This window comes from Emys orbicularis, chromosome 9 (assembly GCF_028017835.1).
Source record: "Emys orbicularis isolate rEmyOrb1 chromosome 9, rEmyOrb1.hap1, whole genome shotgun sequence".
Classification (NCBI taxonomy): Eukaryota; Metazoa; Chordata; order Testudines; family Emydidae; genus Emys; species Emys orbicularis.
In genome coordinates, this window is record NC_088691.1 from 13,486,565 (window position 1) to 13,502,889 (window position 16,325).

The 16,325-nt window shown below is 42.3% G+C and overlaps 2 protein-coding genes across 4 annotated transcripts in view; one reads left to right on the plus strand and one right to left on the minus strand.

Moving 5' to 3' along the window:
- The first annotated feature begins 526 nt into the window (after window positions 1–526).
- On the plus strand, window positions 527–7,790 carry ZBTB33 (zinc finger and BTB domain containing 33). Its single transcript, XM_065410782.1, has 2 exons — window positions 527–578; window positions 5,576–7,790. The coding sequence occupies exon 2, from the start codon at window positions 5,578–5,580 to the stop codon at window positions 7,621–7,623; it is 2,046 nt and encodes a 681-aa protein (XP_065266854.1). The 5' UTR covers window positions 527–578; window positions 5,576–5,577; the 3' UTR covers window positions 7,624–7,790.
- A 6,845-nt stretch (window positions 7,791–14,635) lies between these two features.
- The window catches only part of TMEM255A (transmembrane protein 255A), a 53,393-nt gene continuing 51,703 nt past the window's right edge, over window positions 14,636–16,325 (minus strand). For all 3 annotated transcript variants that reach the window (XM_065410783.1, XM_065410784.1, XM_065410785.1), the window contains one exon: window positions 14,636–14,794. In XM_065410783.1, coding sequence (XP_065266855.1) covers window positions 14,636–14,794 — 159 coding nt within the window. The remainder of the gene's footprint in view (window positions 14,795–16,325) is intronic.

Genomic DNA, 16,325 nt, shown 5'->3' on the forward strand with positions numbered 1-16,325 from the left:
CCCAAGCCTCCTTATAGGGTTACCGCAGAGAGCCAGCAGCAGCCTGGCAGTGCCGCACCCTTGGCGGTGGGTGACCACACATCCCGATATCAGGGGCTTTGTCTTATATGGGCAACTCCCCGCCCCCGGAAAAGTCCCGGTGTTTCACTGCTGCCAGCTGGTCACTCCAGGGCAGGGTCCCGCGCCAGGCGGGCGCTGCCCCAGCTGGCAGGGCTGGGCTGGGGGACGGCCCACGTGCTAGAGACGCCCCGCGCCAGGGCCCAGCCAGGCCGGGCAAGTCAAGGCCCGGCCTGGGGCCTCCCTTCCGGGGCCGATGCCGGATTGTACCGCCGGCCCGGGCTCCCATCGGCGCGGGGCTGAGGGCGCTCCGGGAGCAGCCGAGCGGGCCCGAGGGCGCTCGGGGCGGGCTCCGAAGGGTGCCGAGCGCGCTCTGGGCGGGCAGGCAGCGCGGCGGCGGCGGGACAGCGCCCCCTGGCGGCCGCGTGGCGGGGGTGGCGCGGCGGCGGGCGGGGCCGCGGCTGCTGGCGAGCTGGTGCCCGTTGTCTGCTGGCGGAAGGAGCGCGGCTCTCGGAGCGCAGGTACCTGGGACCCTCCCGCACGCCGCGGCCTCGGCCCGCCGCCCCCGGGGGGGCCCCTCTCCCCGGCGGCGGCTCTGCTTCCCTCGCATGAACCAGGAAGCGGCGGCGGCTCCCCCCTTTGTGTGGGCAGAGTCTGCCCCTCCCCCCGGCACCGGCTCGCGCCCCCCCACTCGGCCGGCCCGGGCCTCGCTGCTGCTTTGGGCAGCGGGGAGCAGCCAGAGCCGCCCCCCCGCCCCGGGCGGAAAGCGCCCCAGCCCCCCCCCCCCCAGCTTCCACCTACCCCAGCCCCCCACAGATCCCCCCCACCGCTCTTACCCGACCCCCGCGCCCGCCTAGATCCCACCCCCCAGCCTCACATGTCCCCCAGCCCCCCACCGATCCCCCCCCACCGCTCTTACCCGACCCCCGCGCCCGCCTAGATCCCACCCCCCAGCCTCACATGTCCCCCAGCCCCCCACAGATCCCCCCCACCGCTCTTACCCGACCCCCGCGCCCGCCTAGATCCCACCCCCCAGCCTCACATGTCCCCCAGTCCCCCACAGATCCCCCCCACCGCTCTTACCCAGCCCCCCACGTGCCTGCCCCTGCCCCCCACAGATCCCCCCGCACCGCTCTTACCCAGCCCCCCACGTCTGCCTCGATCTCCCTTCCCCCAGAGATCCCCCCTCACCGCTCTTACCCGCCCCCCGCCTCACATGTCCCCCCTGCCCCTCACAGATCCTCCTTCACCGCTCTTCCCAACCCCCCACGTGCCTGCCCTAACCCCCCACAGATCCCCCTCACTGCTCTTACCCACTCCCTGCGCCCGCCTAATCCCACCCCCCTGCCTCTTACAGATCCCCCTACCCCAGCCTCACATGTCTCCCAGCCCCCCACAGATTCCCCTTCACCACTCTCACCCGGCCCCCCACACCTGCCTAGATCCCTCCCCCCAGCCTCACATGTCCCCCAGGTCCCCACAGATCCCACCTCACCGCTCTTAACAATCTCCCACGTGCCTGCCCCAGCCCCCCAGATATCCCCCTTCACCGCTCTGACCTGGCCCCCCACATGCCTACCCCAGCCCCCCACAGATCCCCCTCACTGCTCTTCCCAACCTCCCACGTGCCTGTCCCAGCCCCCTACAGATCCCCCTCACCACTCTTCCCAACCTCCCACATGCCTGCCCCAGCCCCCCACAGATCCCCCTCACTGCTCTTACCCGGACCCCCATGCCCACCTCGATCCCATCCCCCCCAGCCTCACATGTCCCTCTGCCCCCCCGATCCTCCCCCACCGCTCTTCCCAACCCCCCATGTGCCTGCCCCAGCCCCCCCAGATCCCCCCTCACCGCTCTTACCTGGCCCCCCACTCCTGCCTAGATCCCACCCCCCCCTCACATGTCCCCCAGCACCCCACAGATCCCACTTAATTGCTCTTCCCAACCCCCCCCATGCCTGCCTCAACCCCCCACAGATCCTCCCTCACCCCTCTTACCCAGCCCCCCACACCTGCCTAGATCCCGCACCCCTGCCCCCTCAGACATCCCTCCTCACCCAGCCTCACACATCCCCCTGCATCCCACAGATCCCAGCCCCCCCACGCTTCCCTAGATCCCACCCCCGAGCCCCTCACAGATCCCACCTCATTGCTCTTACCCAGCTCCCCATGCCCTGCCTAGATCCCACCTCCCTGCCCTCCCCCAGTCTCCAGCCCCCCAGGCCCCATCTAGATCCCACCTCCCTGTCCTCCCTCTTCCCCCACTTAAAGCCCATCTGTCTGCCCTCTCCCATACCCTACCTTACTGTTCTTACCCAGCCTCACATGCCCCACCCCCAGCCCTCCACCTAGAACCCACCGCACCATTCCTATCAGTGCTCTGTGTCCCACCTAAATCCCACCTCACGCCCCTACCCAGCCCCTCAATATCCCCCCGTATGCCATTGTGTCCCCAGCTGCCCCTATATACTTCCTACCCAGCCCCCCAATAGCTCACCTCACTGTCCCTTCCCTGTCCAGCCCCATACATACCCCATGTCTAGTCCCTACTACCCAAACTTCCAGCCTCCAATACTCTCCTCACAATATTTCGCCTGGCTCCCAATATCTGGCCTCCAGCCTCACAGCCTTATATAAACACCCCATGTACAGCTACCTCAGTTACCAGCTCCCCCACATACTCCGTATACCTGTGATATCCAGCCTCCAATATCTAACCCCCAACCCTCTTACTTAAGGCTTAATATTGAAGTCAGAAATTGGGTTGCGTATTGGAACAGTGATTGTGGGGAATACATCCTCATATTGCCCCACTATCGAAGCCACAATCCCCTTGAATCATAGCAGCTCTCCTGTATCCACCCCTATACTTAGTCCGACAATATGGCACCCACAGTTCCCCAAGCTCAGCCTTCTAGTCTTCTGTAATTAAAGTGCACACACTTCCCCTTTGAAAAGTGACAACAGTGCAGCTCTCCTTATATGCTCTGCCTTATCTCCCCTCTACAGTTCCTGTATAAATACAAATCCCCCTTAATCCTCAACTAGTTAACACTATACACAGCATTCCCACCCTTCTTGCTATAAGGAACAAAAGTTCAACCCCCTGTTTAATCTTCTAGTTAATATTCACGGAGGTGTGTCTTCCCACCTCCCCTGCTAAAGCAGTTGTCTCCCTAATCTGCTAGTTTGAGGTGTCTTTTTATTTCCCCATGTTGCTTCCAGGCACAACAATCCCCACCCCATCCCATGCAGCTGCTCCCACCCCTTCATCTGCCACCATTACCATGCATTGTTGTCCTCGCCCTTTTCATGCTGCTGCCTGCAACCTCCGCACTCCCTCTTTGCTCACACACCTGCAGTACCCTAACATCTGAGAGTTTTACTACTTATCTCCTTCTGTGTCCTGTCCTCTCATGCTGCCACTCCTGGAAGGCACAACAATGCAATCAAACATGCACGCTCCTGCATGTGGAAGTCTAGCAAGCTGCTCCCCTACTAATCATCTGCTCCTTAACCTTGAAGTCTTTCCTTGCCTCCATGATACTTGCATCACCTGCATTTTAAGAATATTTTATATTATAAAGACTTATTGGCAAGGCATTGTTAATATTTCTTGATGGGACTATTGAAAAGGGGTTTTCAGTTAATACATAGTCTAATCCCCCATGTTTGTTTCCTACTGGGTTCCCCCCCCACTCCTCTTTCAAAATGGTTGTGTTGCAGCCCTTGGTTCTTCCCCAGGGCTGATTCTTGTTGCAGTAGCTATCTAGACAGACAAACCACAGTGTATTTGATTCTTTCTGTTTGTATTGCTTAAATTGCACTCTGAGCAGGCAGGAGGCAACTGAACCTTTCGCTCCATTGACATGTAGAGATTTTTATTTAAAACATAAGTGTTTGAATTCCCACAATTAAGAGGCTGAGGTTGTTGGCAGAGTGCTCAGAGTATACCCATTTTTAAGGGATAGTATCTTTTGTGTTATTTTGAAATTGCTTGACACCATAAAAGGAAATAATTGATATTTAATTAGTATTGTTTTTAAACCAAAAAGTTCCTATTTCTTTTTGCAATAAAAACAAGATGTCATAATGATAGTCCTGATAATGCTACAATATTACTTGCAAGCCAACTAATTTTTGGAAAGCCAAGTTATATTTAGTAGCTTTGAAGTAAAGTTGTTTGATATCTACATTTTCTTCTCCAAAGAAGTAGCATTCTAAAGTTACAGTACTTATTTTTGTGCTAATTCTTTTGAAAAAGAAATTACTATGTAATTGTCTGCAAAGTGACCTACAGTGAAGAAGGAACATGAAATTTGCTTAACATTGGGTCAGTAATTATCAATATTTTATAGTGATAAACAGTCAATCACCTCCCATTTTAAGTAGTTTGATGTTTGTAATTAATATCTAATATTTTATCTAAAATAAACCCACTTCTAAAATGACATTCTCTCTATGTAAAGGGACCTGACAGGGTAAAAATTGACATTACATTTGTTTCCTTGCCAACTGTGTTTTTAATTTATAAAATCATTTAAAATACCTTCTTTCCTTTTCACTGTACTAATGGTTTTGCATTGTACTGAAATATTGTATTGGGAGATGAAAATAGACCTGTTGATTTCACTTTCTGGCTCTCCTTCATTAGCATAATGCTGCAGTATCTGGGTTGCAAACATTGTAGCGTAGCCTTGCAAATTTCTGCTCACAAGGGGCAAGTAAGTTTTTTGTTTTTTGATTTTTTGGACAGGGAGTAAAATATCCATATCTTTTTCATTAGAATCAGTCACTGTGGTAAAGAGCACATGCATAATTTTGTTAGCTGGGCTTGTAATTAACTCAGGACAATTTTGCATGGTTGCTTATATTTACATGTGAAACATTTATAAAAAAAAAAAAAACTAATTTCTTTTTTTTTTTTAACTTTAGCTTTGCAGAGCCTAAATCTTGATTATGTTGATCTGACATTGACCTTAAGTTAATGGTGTCTCCAGCTAACACTTTGTTGGTTATTACTCAGTTGAGTCTCTCATTTTATTGAACACAGACCTTTGGATATACAGTATTTACAGCTATGGAGAACAAGTAGCAGAAATCATTAAACTTACAAGCAATACAGTATATGGACCGTTTATCAGTGGGAATCAGACTTTGTCTACACTGCTAAACCTATACTGGTATATAGCTATGAGTAGCCCTCTAGTGTAGTGGCAGCATACTCTGACAGAGTTTTTCTGTCACTGTAGGAACACCACCTCCCCAGATGACGTTAGCTGTGCCTACACTGGGGTTTTGTCAACATAGGTATGTTGGTCGGGGTGTGGTTTTTTTCACACCCTTGACTGACATAGCTATGCTGGTATAAATTTTAAGTGTAGACAATGCTTCAGAAATAAGACTTAGTTTGGACGGGGGGAAAACAAAAAATTCTGAATGTGAGGATTCTGTACTGCAGCTGAAAATGTTATAAATTCTGTAAACTAACATGGTTCTTTTTACTTTTCTTTCTGAAGGAATGGAGGGAAAAAAACTGATTTCTGCAACAGACACCCAGTACTCTGGTATGCTACTCCAGTCTTTGAATGAACAACGTGACCATGGACTTTTTTGTGACGTTACTGTCATCGTGGAGGACCGGAAATTTCGAGCCCACAGAAATGTTCTTTCTGCTTCTAGCACATATTTTCACCAGCTTTTCTCAGTTGCTGGGCAAGTGGTGGAACTGAGCTTTATAAGAGCAGAGATTTTTGCAGAAATACTCAACTATATATATAGCTCAAAAATAATCCGAGTTCGATCAGACTTACTTGATGAGTTGATTAAATCAGGGCAATTACTAGGAGTTAAATTTATAGCAGAACTGGGTGTACCTCTGTCACAAGTAAAAAGCCTATCTGGTGGCATCCAGGATGGTACTTCAGAAACTTTACCTTCTAGCTCAGATCAAGAGAGTCTTGAAACACAAATATCCCCAACAAAACATGTGAGTCAACATGTAATTGGTGGGATGCCTGTTATAACAGAATCATTTTCCTTACATGGTGAAGAATATGAAACTACAAAAATTACAGTGAGTGATTCAGACGATGATGATGATGTGATCTTTTGCTCTGAAATTGTGCCTGCGAAAGAGCGTTCTCCAGAGACCGGTGCAGTGGCACAGAGCCAGCCTTGCCCAAATCCTGCTGCGGTTTCTGACCAAACGTCCTGTAGCACTGGTGGATCTCTCCCTCTAACTAGTATTGCAGCAACTCAAAAACTCACTTCCTCTGCCAACCAACCAAGTCCAAACCAAACACAAACTAGTGCTGAATCACTTGACTCTTCAACTCCAAAGCATTTGACTCCCAACATCATTTTGCTAAATCAGTCTCAACTTAATTCATCACTAAGTGTCAGTTCCTCACATCAACAACACGTGTCTCCTACCGTTAATTTGCTTGGGGAGAACCAACAGCCATCTAATAATGAGTCTTTAGCTGAAATGGAAACAAATGCTGTTGATGAGGAAGAAGAAGAGGAGGAGGATGTGGAAGATGATGATATCATTAGCTCATCTAGTCCAGGTTCAGTCAGTAGCAGCTCTTTGGTTCAGCAATCTTCTCCCCCCAAAGTAGCGGCGTTTGAAGGATCAGGTGTACAGAAAAAACAGGTTGTTACTTTTCCACAGGAACCATCTTCCAAACCTGGGGAGTTTAAAATAAAAATCTCAGATGTTCTTACTGGAAGCAACAAGGATCCTTCTGCGGGTGTAGCATCAAAACATGTGATGGAAGGTCAAAAGATCATAACTTTAGATACAGCTACTGAAATAGAAGGCTTGTCAACAGGTTGTAAGGTTTATGCAAATATTGGTGAAGATACATATGACATAGTAATTCCTGTAAAAGATGATCCAGATGAAGGAGAAGTCAAACTTGACGAGATGCCTAGAACATCTGGTGATGATCCTGCAAACAGAAAACGCATGAAGCTAAAACATGATGATCACTATGAGCTCATAGTGGATGGAAGGGTCTACTACATTTGTATTGTATGCAAGAGATCCTATGTATGTCTGACAAGTTTGCGGAGACACTTTAACGTTCATTCCTGGGAGAAGAAGTATCCATGTCGATACTGTGAAAAAGTTTTCCCTCTTGCAGAATACCGTACAAAACATGAAATTCACCACACTGGTGAGCGAAGGTACCAATGCTTGACATGTGGGAAATCTTTCATCAATTATCAGGTTATGGCTTCACATATAAGATCAGTTCATAGTCAAGACCCTTCTGGAGATACCAAGCTTTATCGTTTGCATCCTTGCAGGTCTTTACAGATCAGACAATATGCATATATTACTGATCGTTCAAGCAGTATACCTGTAATAAATGAGGATGGACTTGTTTATCGTGTTGGTGCAGGAAAAGATGATGCTGAAGGAACAACTTCTAATCCTCCAACCAAGCCAATGACCTGGGATGATATTTTCATTCAGCAGGGAAGTGAATCAATTTTTAAACAAAATCTATCAGAGGGTAGTACTGAATTTGAGTTTGTAATACCAGAGTCTTACTGAAATGCTTTAAGTGCTGAAAAAGCTTCAGTATAGAAAAGCTGCAACTGTTTCAAATGAACTGCTAAAAATATTGTAAAACAAATTGTTAACGTGAAAACAAGTTTACTTGTTCTACCAAGTCATCAAAGGGTAGCATTTAGATGGATTATTTGTAGCTGCAAGTCATTTGTAGTAGCAATTCATCTGAAAGTTTACTTGAATACAGAATAAGATATTTCCAAGGAGCTGTCAGTGTTTTTTCTAGTTCATTAATTTTCATTTAAAAAAAAAAAAAAAAGGAAAGTTATAGCTTGACAAGGTACAGTTTCTTTAAATAATTTGAAACATTGTTTTTCTTCTAAAATTGGGGTATTTCCCCTACCTTGAAACATTTATTACATAAACTTTTTCTTTCATGTTAGCACTTTAATGCTGAATTCTCTTTAGATGTTAACACCAAGACCACAATAAGATGTTCAGCATAGCCTCTTGGATATGGCATAATTTTAAAAAATCCCACTGCTCATACATTAACTCTGAATAGTGTATAACTGCAAGGGTCCAAACTAACTGATCCATTAGTTTGGAGCAGTGTATTTTTGAACCAGCATCTTAGTTTTGTTTTTCTGGTCAAAATGAACCAATTCTTTGTGAAAATGTTCATACTGATAAGAAAAATTCAGTTTGGGTTAAACTGAACAAGATTTATTTATATGTGTCAATATGGTAAGCAGAGTATTCAGTGGCTGGACCATTATATTTTATTCTTTTTTGCAATGGGGAAAAATATCAAACTACGATATTGACGAAAAAGAACATTGAAGAGAAAGATCAAGTTTTGCAGCATGTTTTTAAAATCCTGAGGAATAAAGTCAGACCTTCTTATTATTAAAGAGTATGCTGATTATTTAGAATGAGTTGCTGCTTTCCTGTTTTGTTCATTATGGCAAAAGGCTTCGATCAGATATTTAAAACATTTTTATAATACTTTTCCTAGCAGAAGACTGCAGAATATGCTTCCTGAAACCGAGAAGTAATGTAAATGATGCCTCAGCTCTGTAGCTGAGACTACTACAGATTTTACAGGCCTGTTTAGCTAGATTTTTAATGAAGTACTGAAAACTTTTCCCAATGGGAAGGGTTGCTGTCAGGAGGACTAAATCAATAATCAAGTTTTTTTTTTTTAAAATGTGTTTATATAGGTTCCATGGCATAGGCATATCAATATTCATTTTCAGTTTTAATAATATCCCTCCTTTCCCATGCAATTGGCACATATTTAGGCACTTGGAAAATAGTTTAGTAAAAGTTCAACTAGAACAAGAAATGCTAGTTTACTTTCAGTACTATCAGCACAGTCACATAGTCTAGCATTTCTGATTTAGTAACTTGTTGAATTTTTGTAAATGGTAAGATGAAAATTAAACAGAGGTTTATAGATGACTGAAAAGAATTGTTGTGCATAGTGTTAGTTATCAGTAACCTTTCATTAAATCTCTTACCTAAATCACAGTTTAGGATTTTTCTTCTCATATTCATGTTTTAAGAAAAAACATTTATTTCATGTTCAGACCAACATTTCTTCACCTTATGACCGTCAATCTTAAATTTCCAGAAAGATAAGTTCTATTTCAAGGTAAATGGTTCAAATATAATTAAAGCTATAATTAACGGGTACCAGAAATCAGTATTTGTAATAATGGGAAGAGGAAAAGAGAATTTGTTTAGCTACTAGGTATAGTATGCAGCACTTCTGTTTTCTAGGCTAAGAACACAATATGTCTAAATGTTTTTATATTGTAAATTTACCCTTTTAAAATTAGGAACTAGGATTTAATTCAAAACTATGTGCATTGTCAAAATCATAAAATAGGTTGATTTTGTGTAGATGTTTATAAAAATTGCTCTTTGGGCATCAGGGGAATATTTTAAAATGTGATAGGTTGAATGTTGTTTGAGTTTCATTGATGGCATTTCAGCAGTTACACACAATCCTTTCAAAGAAATAAATATTGATTGCCTATAATAGCACAGGTTGTACTGACTTACCTAACTGTGTACTAGATAAAAATTTCATATCATGAAAAACATTGAGGGTATATTCTAAATTAACCTAGTGTGACACATCTGGAATTAAGCTTGCGTTGCAAAATATATATCCAATAAGAATGGCTATCAATATTTGCTGCTGATAAGGTTTAAACCTTAAGTTAAACTGTGCCTACTAAGGTGTCTCTTTAGAAAAAAAAACTGGAAAATTAGTGGTTCAAAAGGTGTCGTTTTGCCAGAAGACTCGGGCCTGCATGCGTCTGTCTTCTATTTTCCTTGGAAGTGAGCGTCGATATCCAGAGGTCATGTAAAATAAACTTTTTTTTAAACTTCACTTCCAGTATTTATTGGATTGGAAACATGTTAGACCCCTTCTTTTAAACTCTTTATGGGGCAATAGTTTTTTATATTTAGATTTCTGGCTATTATACTTAGGGTGGGTTTTGTTTTTGTTTTGTTTTTTTTTAAAATCTTTATCATTACCTTCCGGTTTGACTTAATCCAAAACATTTTGTAAATATTAAGCAATTGGCTCTGGAAAATAAATTGGATTTACACTAATTGAATCTGAACATGCATTTATATAAATATTATTATAACATTCAGCAGAGATCCCGTAGCAAACCTACACATCATTTTACAAATATAAAAGTTAACTTTGATCTGCTACAAAATGTAAGAATGATGGCTAAGAGTCCTCACTGTGTGGCTCCTATGGGAATTCATACCACAGCATTCCAATATATAAATAAAACAAATACGGAGATAACAAAATTGATAGGTTGCTTATTTATTTTGTACTGTTAAGGCATGCAGCTTATACAAAGATGCAAAAGCTGACAACTGTATACATTGAACATTGGGTTCTACAGCTGTTACCTATCAACTGTTCTGTGTGAAACATTGTTCATTTTTACCAATACTGTAATGTATATACTTGTACAGTCTTTTCCTTAACATAGTTTTTAAAGTTGTGTTCTACTTTTCATTAACCGATAATTGATACTAGTTCTTAGAGCTTTCTATGGCAAAAATAAAAAGTTTTAATTCTAGAGATGTGCAGAATGTTTCTTTTCAAGGGCAATCCACTTTTCTGAGACACTTGGTGTTTCTCGGCGACCGGTTTGTGGACCAGCGCCCACCCCTGAGGTCTCCCAGACAATTTAGGAAGGCAGCAAACCAATTCCTGGGATCAAGAAGGATGACAAACACAGCTTTAGATGAGTGAATGTTGATAATTGTCTCCTGCAGGACTTTTTAAGGTAGCAGTGAATTCTCAAAAAAATTTATGCAATTTAGAGGTTTCTTTTATTAAGCGAATTAGCTGAACAACGGTGCATATTGTAAACTGCACCATCTAAAAGTATTTTGAGCCAGTTTGTGTTCTGCTTGACTTCTAATTGGATTGCACTGGTCTAGAAACGTATACTTCTTGTTGTCTTATTCAGCTGATGTATTTCAGTTAACTCCTGGTGCAGCGACTTCATATTTAATGAAGCTGCAAATAAATTAATCTCTAATTGGTTATGGTTTGGGATTTTTCCATCTGCAGTTCTTGAGATAATTGATACTTTGGTTGACAAATTAGTATTGAAATGGGGTCTAATTCTGCAACCCTTAATAAGTCATACTTACTTACTGGAGTAGACCCAATAAACTCAATGGGACTATTTGCATGAGTAAGTGCTAATCAGCACAGTAAAACTGATGTGGGGAAAGGATTTGACAAGAAAAACATAGCTACTCAGAAACTTGTCAAAAACAGTTTGGGGAGAAAATATCAGGAACATTAGTAAAACATCTCATTCATGTAGGGATTGGACTTGCTCCTGCTGGGGTCAACAGCAAAACTCCCACTGACATGAGTGGTGCAGGATCAAGCCCAGCATAATTATTGAATTTAATATAAAAATAAGTGAATGGGATACTGTACTGATTACATTATTCACATCTGTTTTAAATAAAGTCTTCCATTTTAATGTTCTTCAGCAGAATTTCTCTGTGTGTAGCAGACTACAAAGGATACAGAGCCTTGCGCATACTGGGTAGCACTTATAAGTGTAACCCCCCTGAAATCAATGGAACTACTCAGGTGAATAAGGATTGCAGAACTGTAGTTACCACAACTATAAAATGCGTAGGATACATTTTGTTCTTTCAACACACAATTTACAAAACCAGGGCTCAGTGACTTCACTGGGACTACCAAGGGTAGTAAGCACCATGCCCAGTAAGGTTGGCAGTTCTGGGCCCTAAAATAGCAAATGCGGTCTTGGCTTTTTCTGTAATTCCTGGTTACATACAAGGAATTTCAGTGTAATGGTTGCAACACTAATACTCAGAAAAGCTGCTAAAATGTAAACTGCAACTTTGTAAACATTTTAAAAAAGTCACAGAGTTTTATTTTACTTTTGTGAAGTAATAAAAGATACATGTGTAGTAATTTTTACATTCTCATAAGACATTATGGATACAGTGCATAACATTGCATTTATGTTCAGTGTTTATACTGTTGTTGAAGCAGAAGGAAAACAGGTAGTTGAACAGAAAATCCCAATGATGCTTTTAATGTTAATGTTGAGTTGTCCTTTTATAATGAATTTAAAGCAGCAATGCAGCTTTTGCTTAAATATACCAGCATATAACAATTAATAAAAAGCTCAAAGGTTTGGAAAAAAGAGCGTTGACAATTTCTTAGGTTTTCTGCTTCTGTCAGGCCAAAGGTACTAACAATACACTTGCTTCCAAAGATCCTTTTTCTGGCACTGCGTTATTTTTCTCCCCTCATGACTGTGCAATGCGCCTTAGTTCTGACCTGCAAAACCCCTATGCCTTGTAGCCCTATTTAATAGAGATAGGCACAAATGGTATACTATTGTCCAGGTGAGGTTAGGACTGTAACTTTTATTTCAAAGCTCTAGAAGTAAAATACTATTTTTTTTAAAACATTTATGCAATATATTTCTCACAGGGAGTTGTACCATGGGTGCTGTCACTTTTTTTTTTTATATGCATGCAAAGTCTCTTTTAAAGATGTGATTGAGTTGAACAGCTGTGAGGTTAATTTAGAACAGAAGGGGTATTAGTGTGCTAATTTATTTCTGGTGCCCAAACTTACGGGAGCTGTATTTTAAACCATATATAATGGGGGGTTGGAGGGGGGGGTCTACTGGAACATGTTCTGCATACACTACTGCTTAAAATCCAGTGAGTATCTTGCATGTATTTCTCCTCCTCCCACCATTTTCTAAGAAGAAATATTTCGTTGTCAGAGAGAAGTTCTACATTTGCTTCTGGTTGAACAATTTATTCTCTTTAGTTTGAGACTAGACGGACTTGTATCTGACAGGGAAAGGATGAGTCTAAAAAACTGCCTAAATGCTTTGCAAATGTACAGGGTTAAAAGCAGCACATTAAAGTGTGGTTGTACTCTGGAAATGACATCGTGGGTCCCACGTATCTTCCTTTCTGACCCCATCTCACATTTGCTTAGGTTGCAAGTAGAAAGATGCTGCAATCTGAAGTCCAACTGTATTCGTTGTGGCTCACATAACAGCATAAAACTCTACAAGCTGAATTTTGCTCTCCGTTACATTTTGTCTGGATTGAGGTGACACAGCTGTAAATGGGTGCAGCCTTACAGTTTACACTTCTTTAGGTGCAGGAGCTGAAATAGAATCCAGCCTTTTCGGTATAACAAGCAAAAAGCAGATACCTTATTTTTATCCCCAAAGTAAACAGATGGAATGCTCAGAGTGAGTGGTTCTGAACTGAAAGTTGCCAAATATCCACACTTTAAAGGAGCATTGTGCCACTTAATAAGGATCTTTTTTGTTATGCAAGATGCATGCAAAACTTGCATGAAATCTAGATCAGCACAATTATCATTTGAAGATTAAAAGAAAGTCACAACAATAACAGCAAATTCTTATCAGCTTTGTCCTAGGCTATCATTTACGTGGTGTTGAATTTTATCCACAAGAGACTTACATCTTGAGAACAAATAGTGGAAATTCATTACATGCAGCTTGTAATACAGCCACTAAAAAGTTCTTATACAGGGTGCTGACTCAAAACAATCTATAAAAATTTCCCAACCAAAAGAAGGAAAACCCATGGTTTTGCTGAAATGACTTGTGGACAGTGTCGGATGCTTTTGCTTAGCAGAACACGGAAAACTGCATCTTTCTATTTAGGAGATATCTGCAATCCAATTGCTGATACACAACCACCCAAACGGTGTGACTTTTATATTATTTATACATACCAGAACTAACAATACTCTGTTCAATATTACACCTCCTACCTGATGATGCATCCTGAACCAAGCCAGCCTGGCTAGTGCAGTTCTCTCTTTCAGCAGGCGCTATTCCAGTTGTTGGACTATTACAGAACATCATATCCTATAGAATTATTTTTCCATCAGTTTGTATTATGTTTTAAGAAACTCATGCTCTTCTTTGGATTTTCCTTTGATAAGGATGTAGACTGTAAGCAATGAAAGATGTGAACTACATTCCACAGCCCAGCAATGTCCATCTAGTAGGAAGCGAAAGGCCAAACAAAATTAACATCAGAGCTGATTTGCAAGCACCCGCACCTTTAGAGCAAAAGAGTAGGCTGGGGCAACTCCTGGTTTTGGCTAACCCCACTCCATATTTATCCAGGTGACTGCTCAGCTCAAGATGAAGCATGGCAGACTGCGATCAATAGTCTGACCAGGTAGCACCTCTTAAAAATCAAGGACTACTGTGAATCATATTGTAAAACAGAGGCCTGAATTTAGGTCACCCGCTAGTCACTGACACTAGTAAGCATCAATGAAATAATCCTTGCTCTATACACAGTTGTTAAACCCCTACATAAGTCTTGCAAGAATGAACAGAATCCAGTATTTTATATTGTCTTCTGTAATGTTCTCTCCCACCCCAATAAAATATAAATACAAAATGTTCACAATTATTTCAACAGCACATTTTTTTCTTTATGGCGTATAAGGTGGTGGCTTTTCAAAAGGAGGAAAATATGGTGGAGAATAGCGAGGAGGAGCATTGGAGGACCACATGTAGCTTGGAGATGGTGACATTGACTGGGGGTCATCTGAAAGGCCAGAAGGCGTGGAGGTTGGAAACACACTGGAATGCTGCACAGAAGAGAGACAAATACTTTGGTCAATAGCAAGCTTGAAAAGAATACAAGGTAAATAAGCATTTCTTAATCTCCTACACTGAAAGGGAGAGTGGCCAGTTAAAAAAAAACCAAAACGTTTTTATCAAGCAGTATGATGTTCCTAATATTTTACACCTTGATCCTGCAAACACTTGTTATACACATGCTTAACTTTATTCAAATTAATAGCCCCACTGAAGTCAAGTTAAGCAGCTGAGTAACCATTTGCAAGATAAGAGCTTAAGATTGTTAAAACTTAGAATTAAATTTGATTTCCCTTTCATCATTTCTGCTCTTTACTTAATGCACTTAACTAAGCTTACACAATTAACACAGACTAGTCAATTTCATCCTTTGTTTTTCAAACATTAGACCACTGCTGTAATGTTTAGGTTGCAAACGAGAATCAAATCTTTCTGTATGTGTGTTTGGCTTTTACATGAATTAAGGGGGAGGGGAAACACGACTTCAATTTTGTAAAACCAAATTTGTCTCACAAAACTTACATATTTCTCCTAGGCTACTCAGTAGTGTCCCTTTAAATTGATGAAGGCAGCATGGCTTATTCCTATTTTAGTAAGCATTTTATTTGGAAAAACAAAACGGGCACATGGCCAAAATAAGTTCTACTCCTAAAACTGTCTTCATATAAATAGCAAACAATGGTTTTAAAGCATTCCACCATAAAATACTGACACTGTTAGAAAATTGTTAACATGTCATCTGTCTAGAAACAGGTCAAACAAACCAGTTAGGAAGAGGGGATGAGACACAATGAAGCAAGCCTCAACACTTCAGTCATTCATTTCTCCCACAAGATTCCCTACGCTTTCATCCATGAGCACCATTTCCTGGGCTGCTCTGGGTGCTCCCCTCTTTGCAGTCGGAGCCATTCCAAAGACCCACTTCTACTGCGATATCTGTAAGAAACTGGTCATGGCCGGTCGATAATGGCGAGGTTGTGAAGGATTGGGGATAATCTAGACGTTTTAGCATTTAACGAACAGAGCACCATACAATTGTATTATATGCCAAGATATAACAAATTACCACTTGGACCTCTCCCCTTTTTTTGGTTTGTCTTTTATACCGTGAATGTTTTGGGGCAGCCTGGAAAGCACCTCGTATACTGATGAAGTTACTTGGTACCTTGCAATAATCTGAGAGCCAAGAGTGACTTATGGTGAGGACAAAATCTTTGCATTGTGCTGCAAAGGCAGATACTATGAGCGCATGTGTCCTGATTGTGTGTCAGAGAAGAGCATTTATAGCTTTGTGGGACTCAAGTGTAAGCAGCAATAGGGTGTGAAGATAGGGGTTAGCCTTTTGGGGCAGATTGTCTGTGTGAAAATTGCTTTAATTAAAAAAAAATTATATTGGAGGTCATATATATATACACACATATACACACAGACTATCTCACTTCCCTATTACAGATCTGTTACAGCTTATTGTGTAAATATTGTGCCATGAATTAAAGGCAGGCTTGGAGCCCTGTGGTCCAG

Bases quoted from the DNA above. Each gene is read 5' to 3' on its own strand.
- ZBTB33 (XM_065410782.1), top strand. From the start codon at position 5,578: ATGGAGGGAAAAAAACTGATTTCTGCAACAGACACCCAGTACTCTGGT.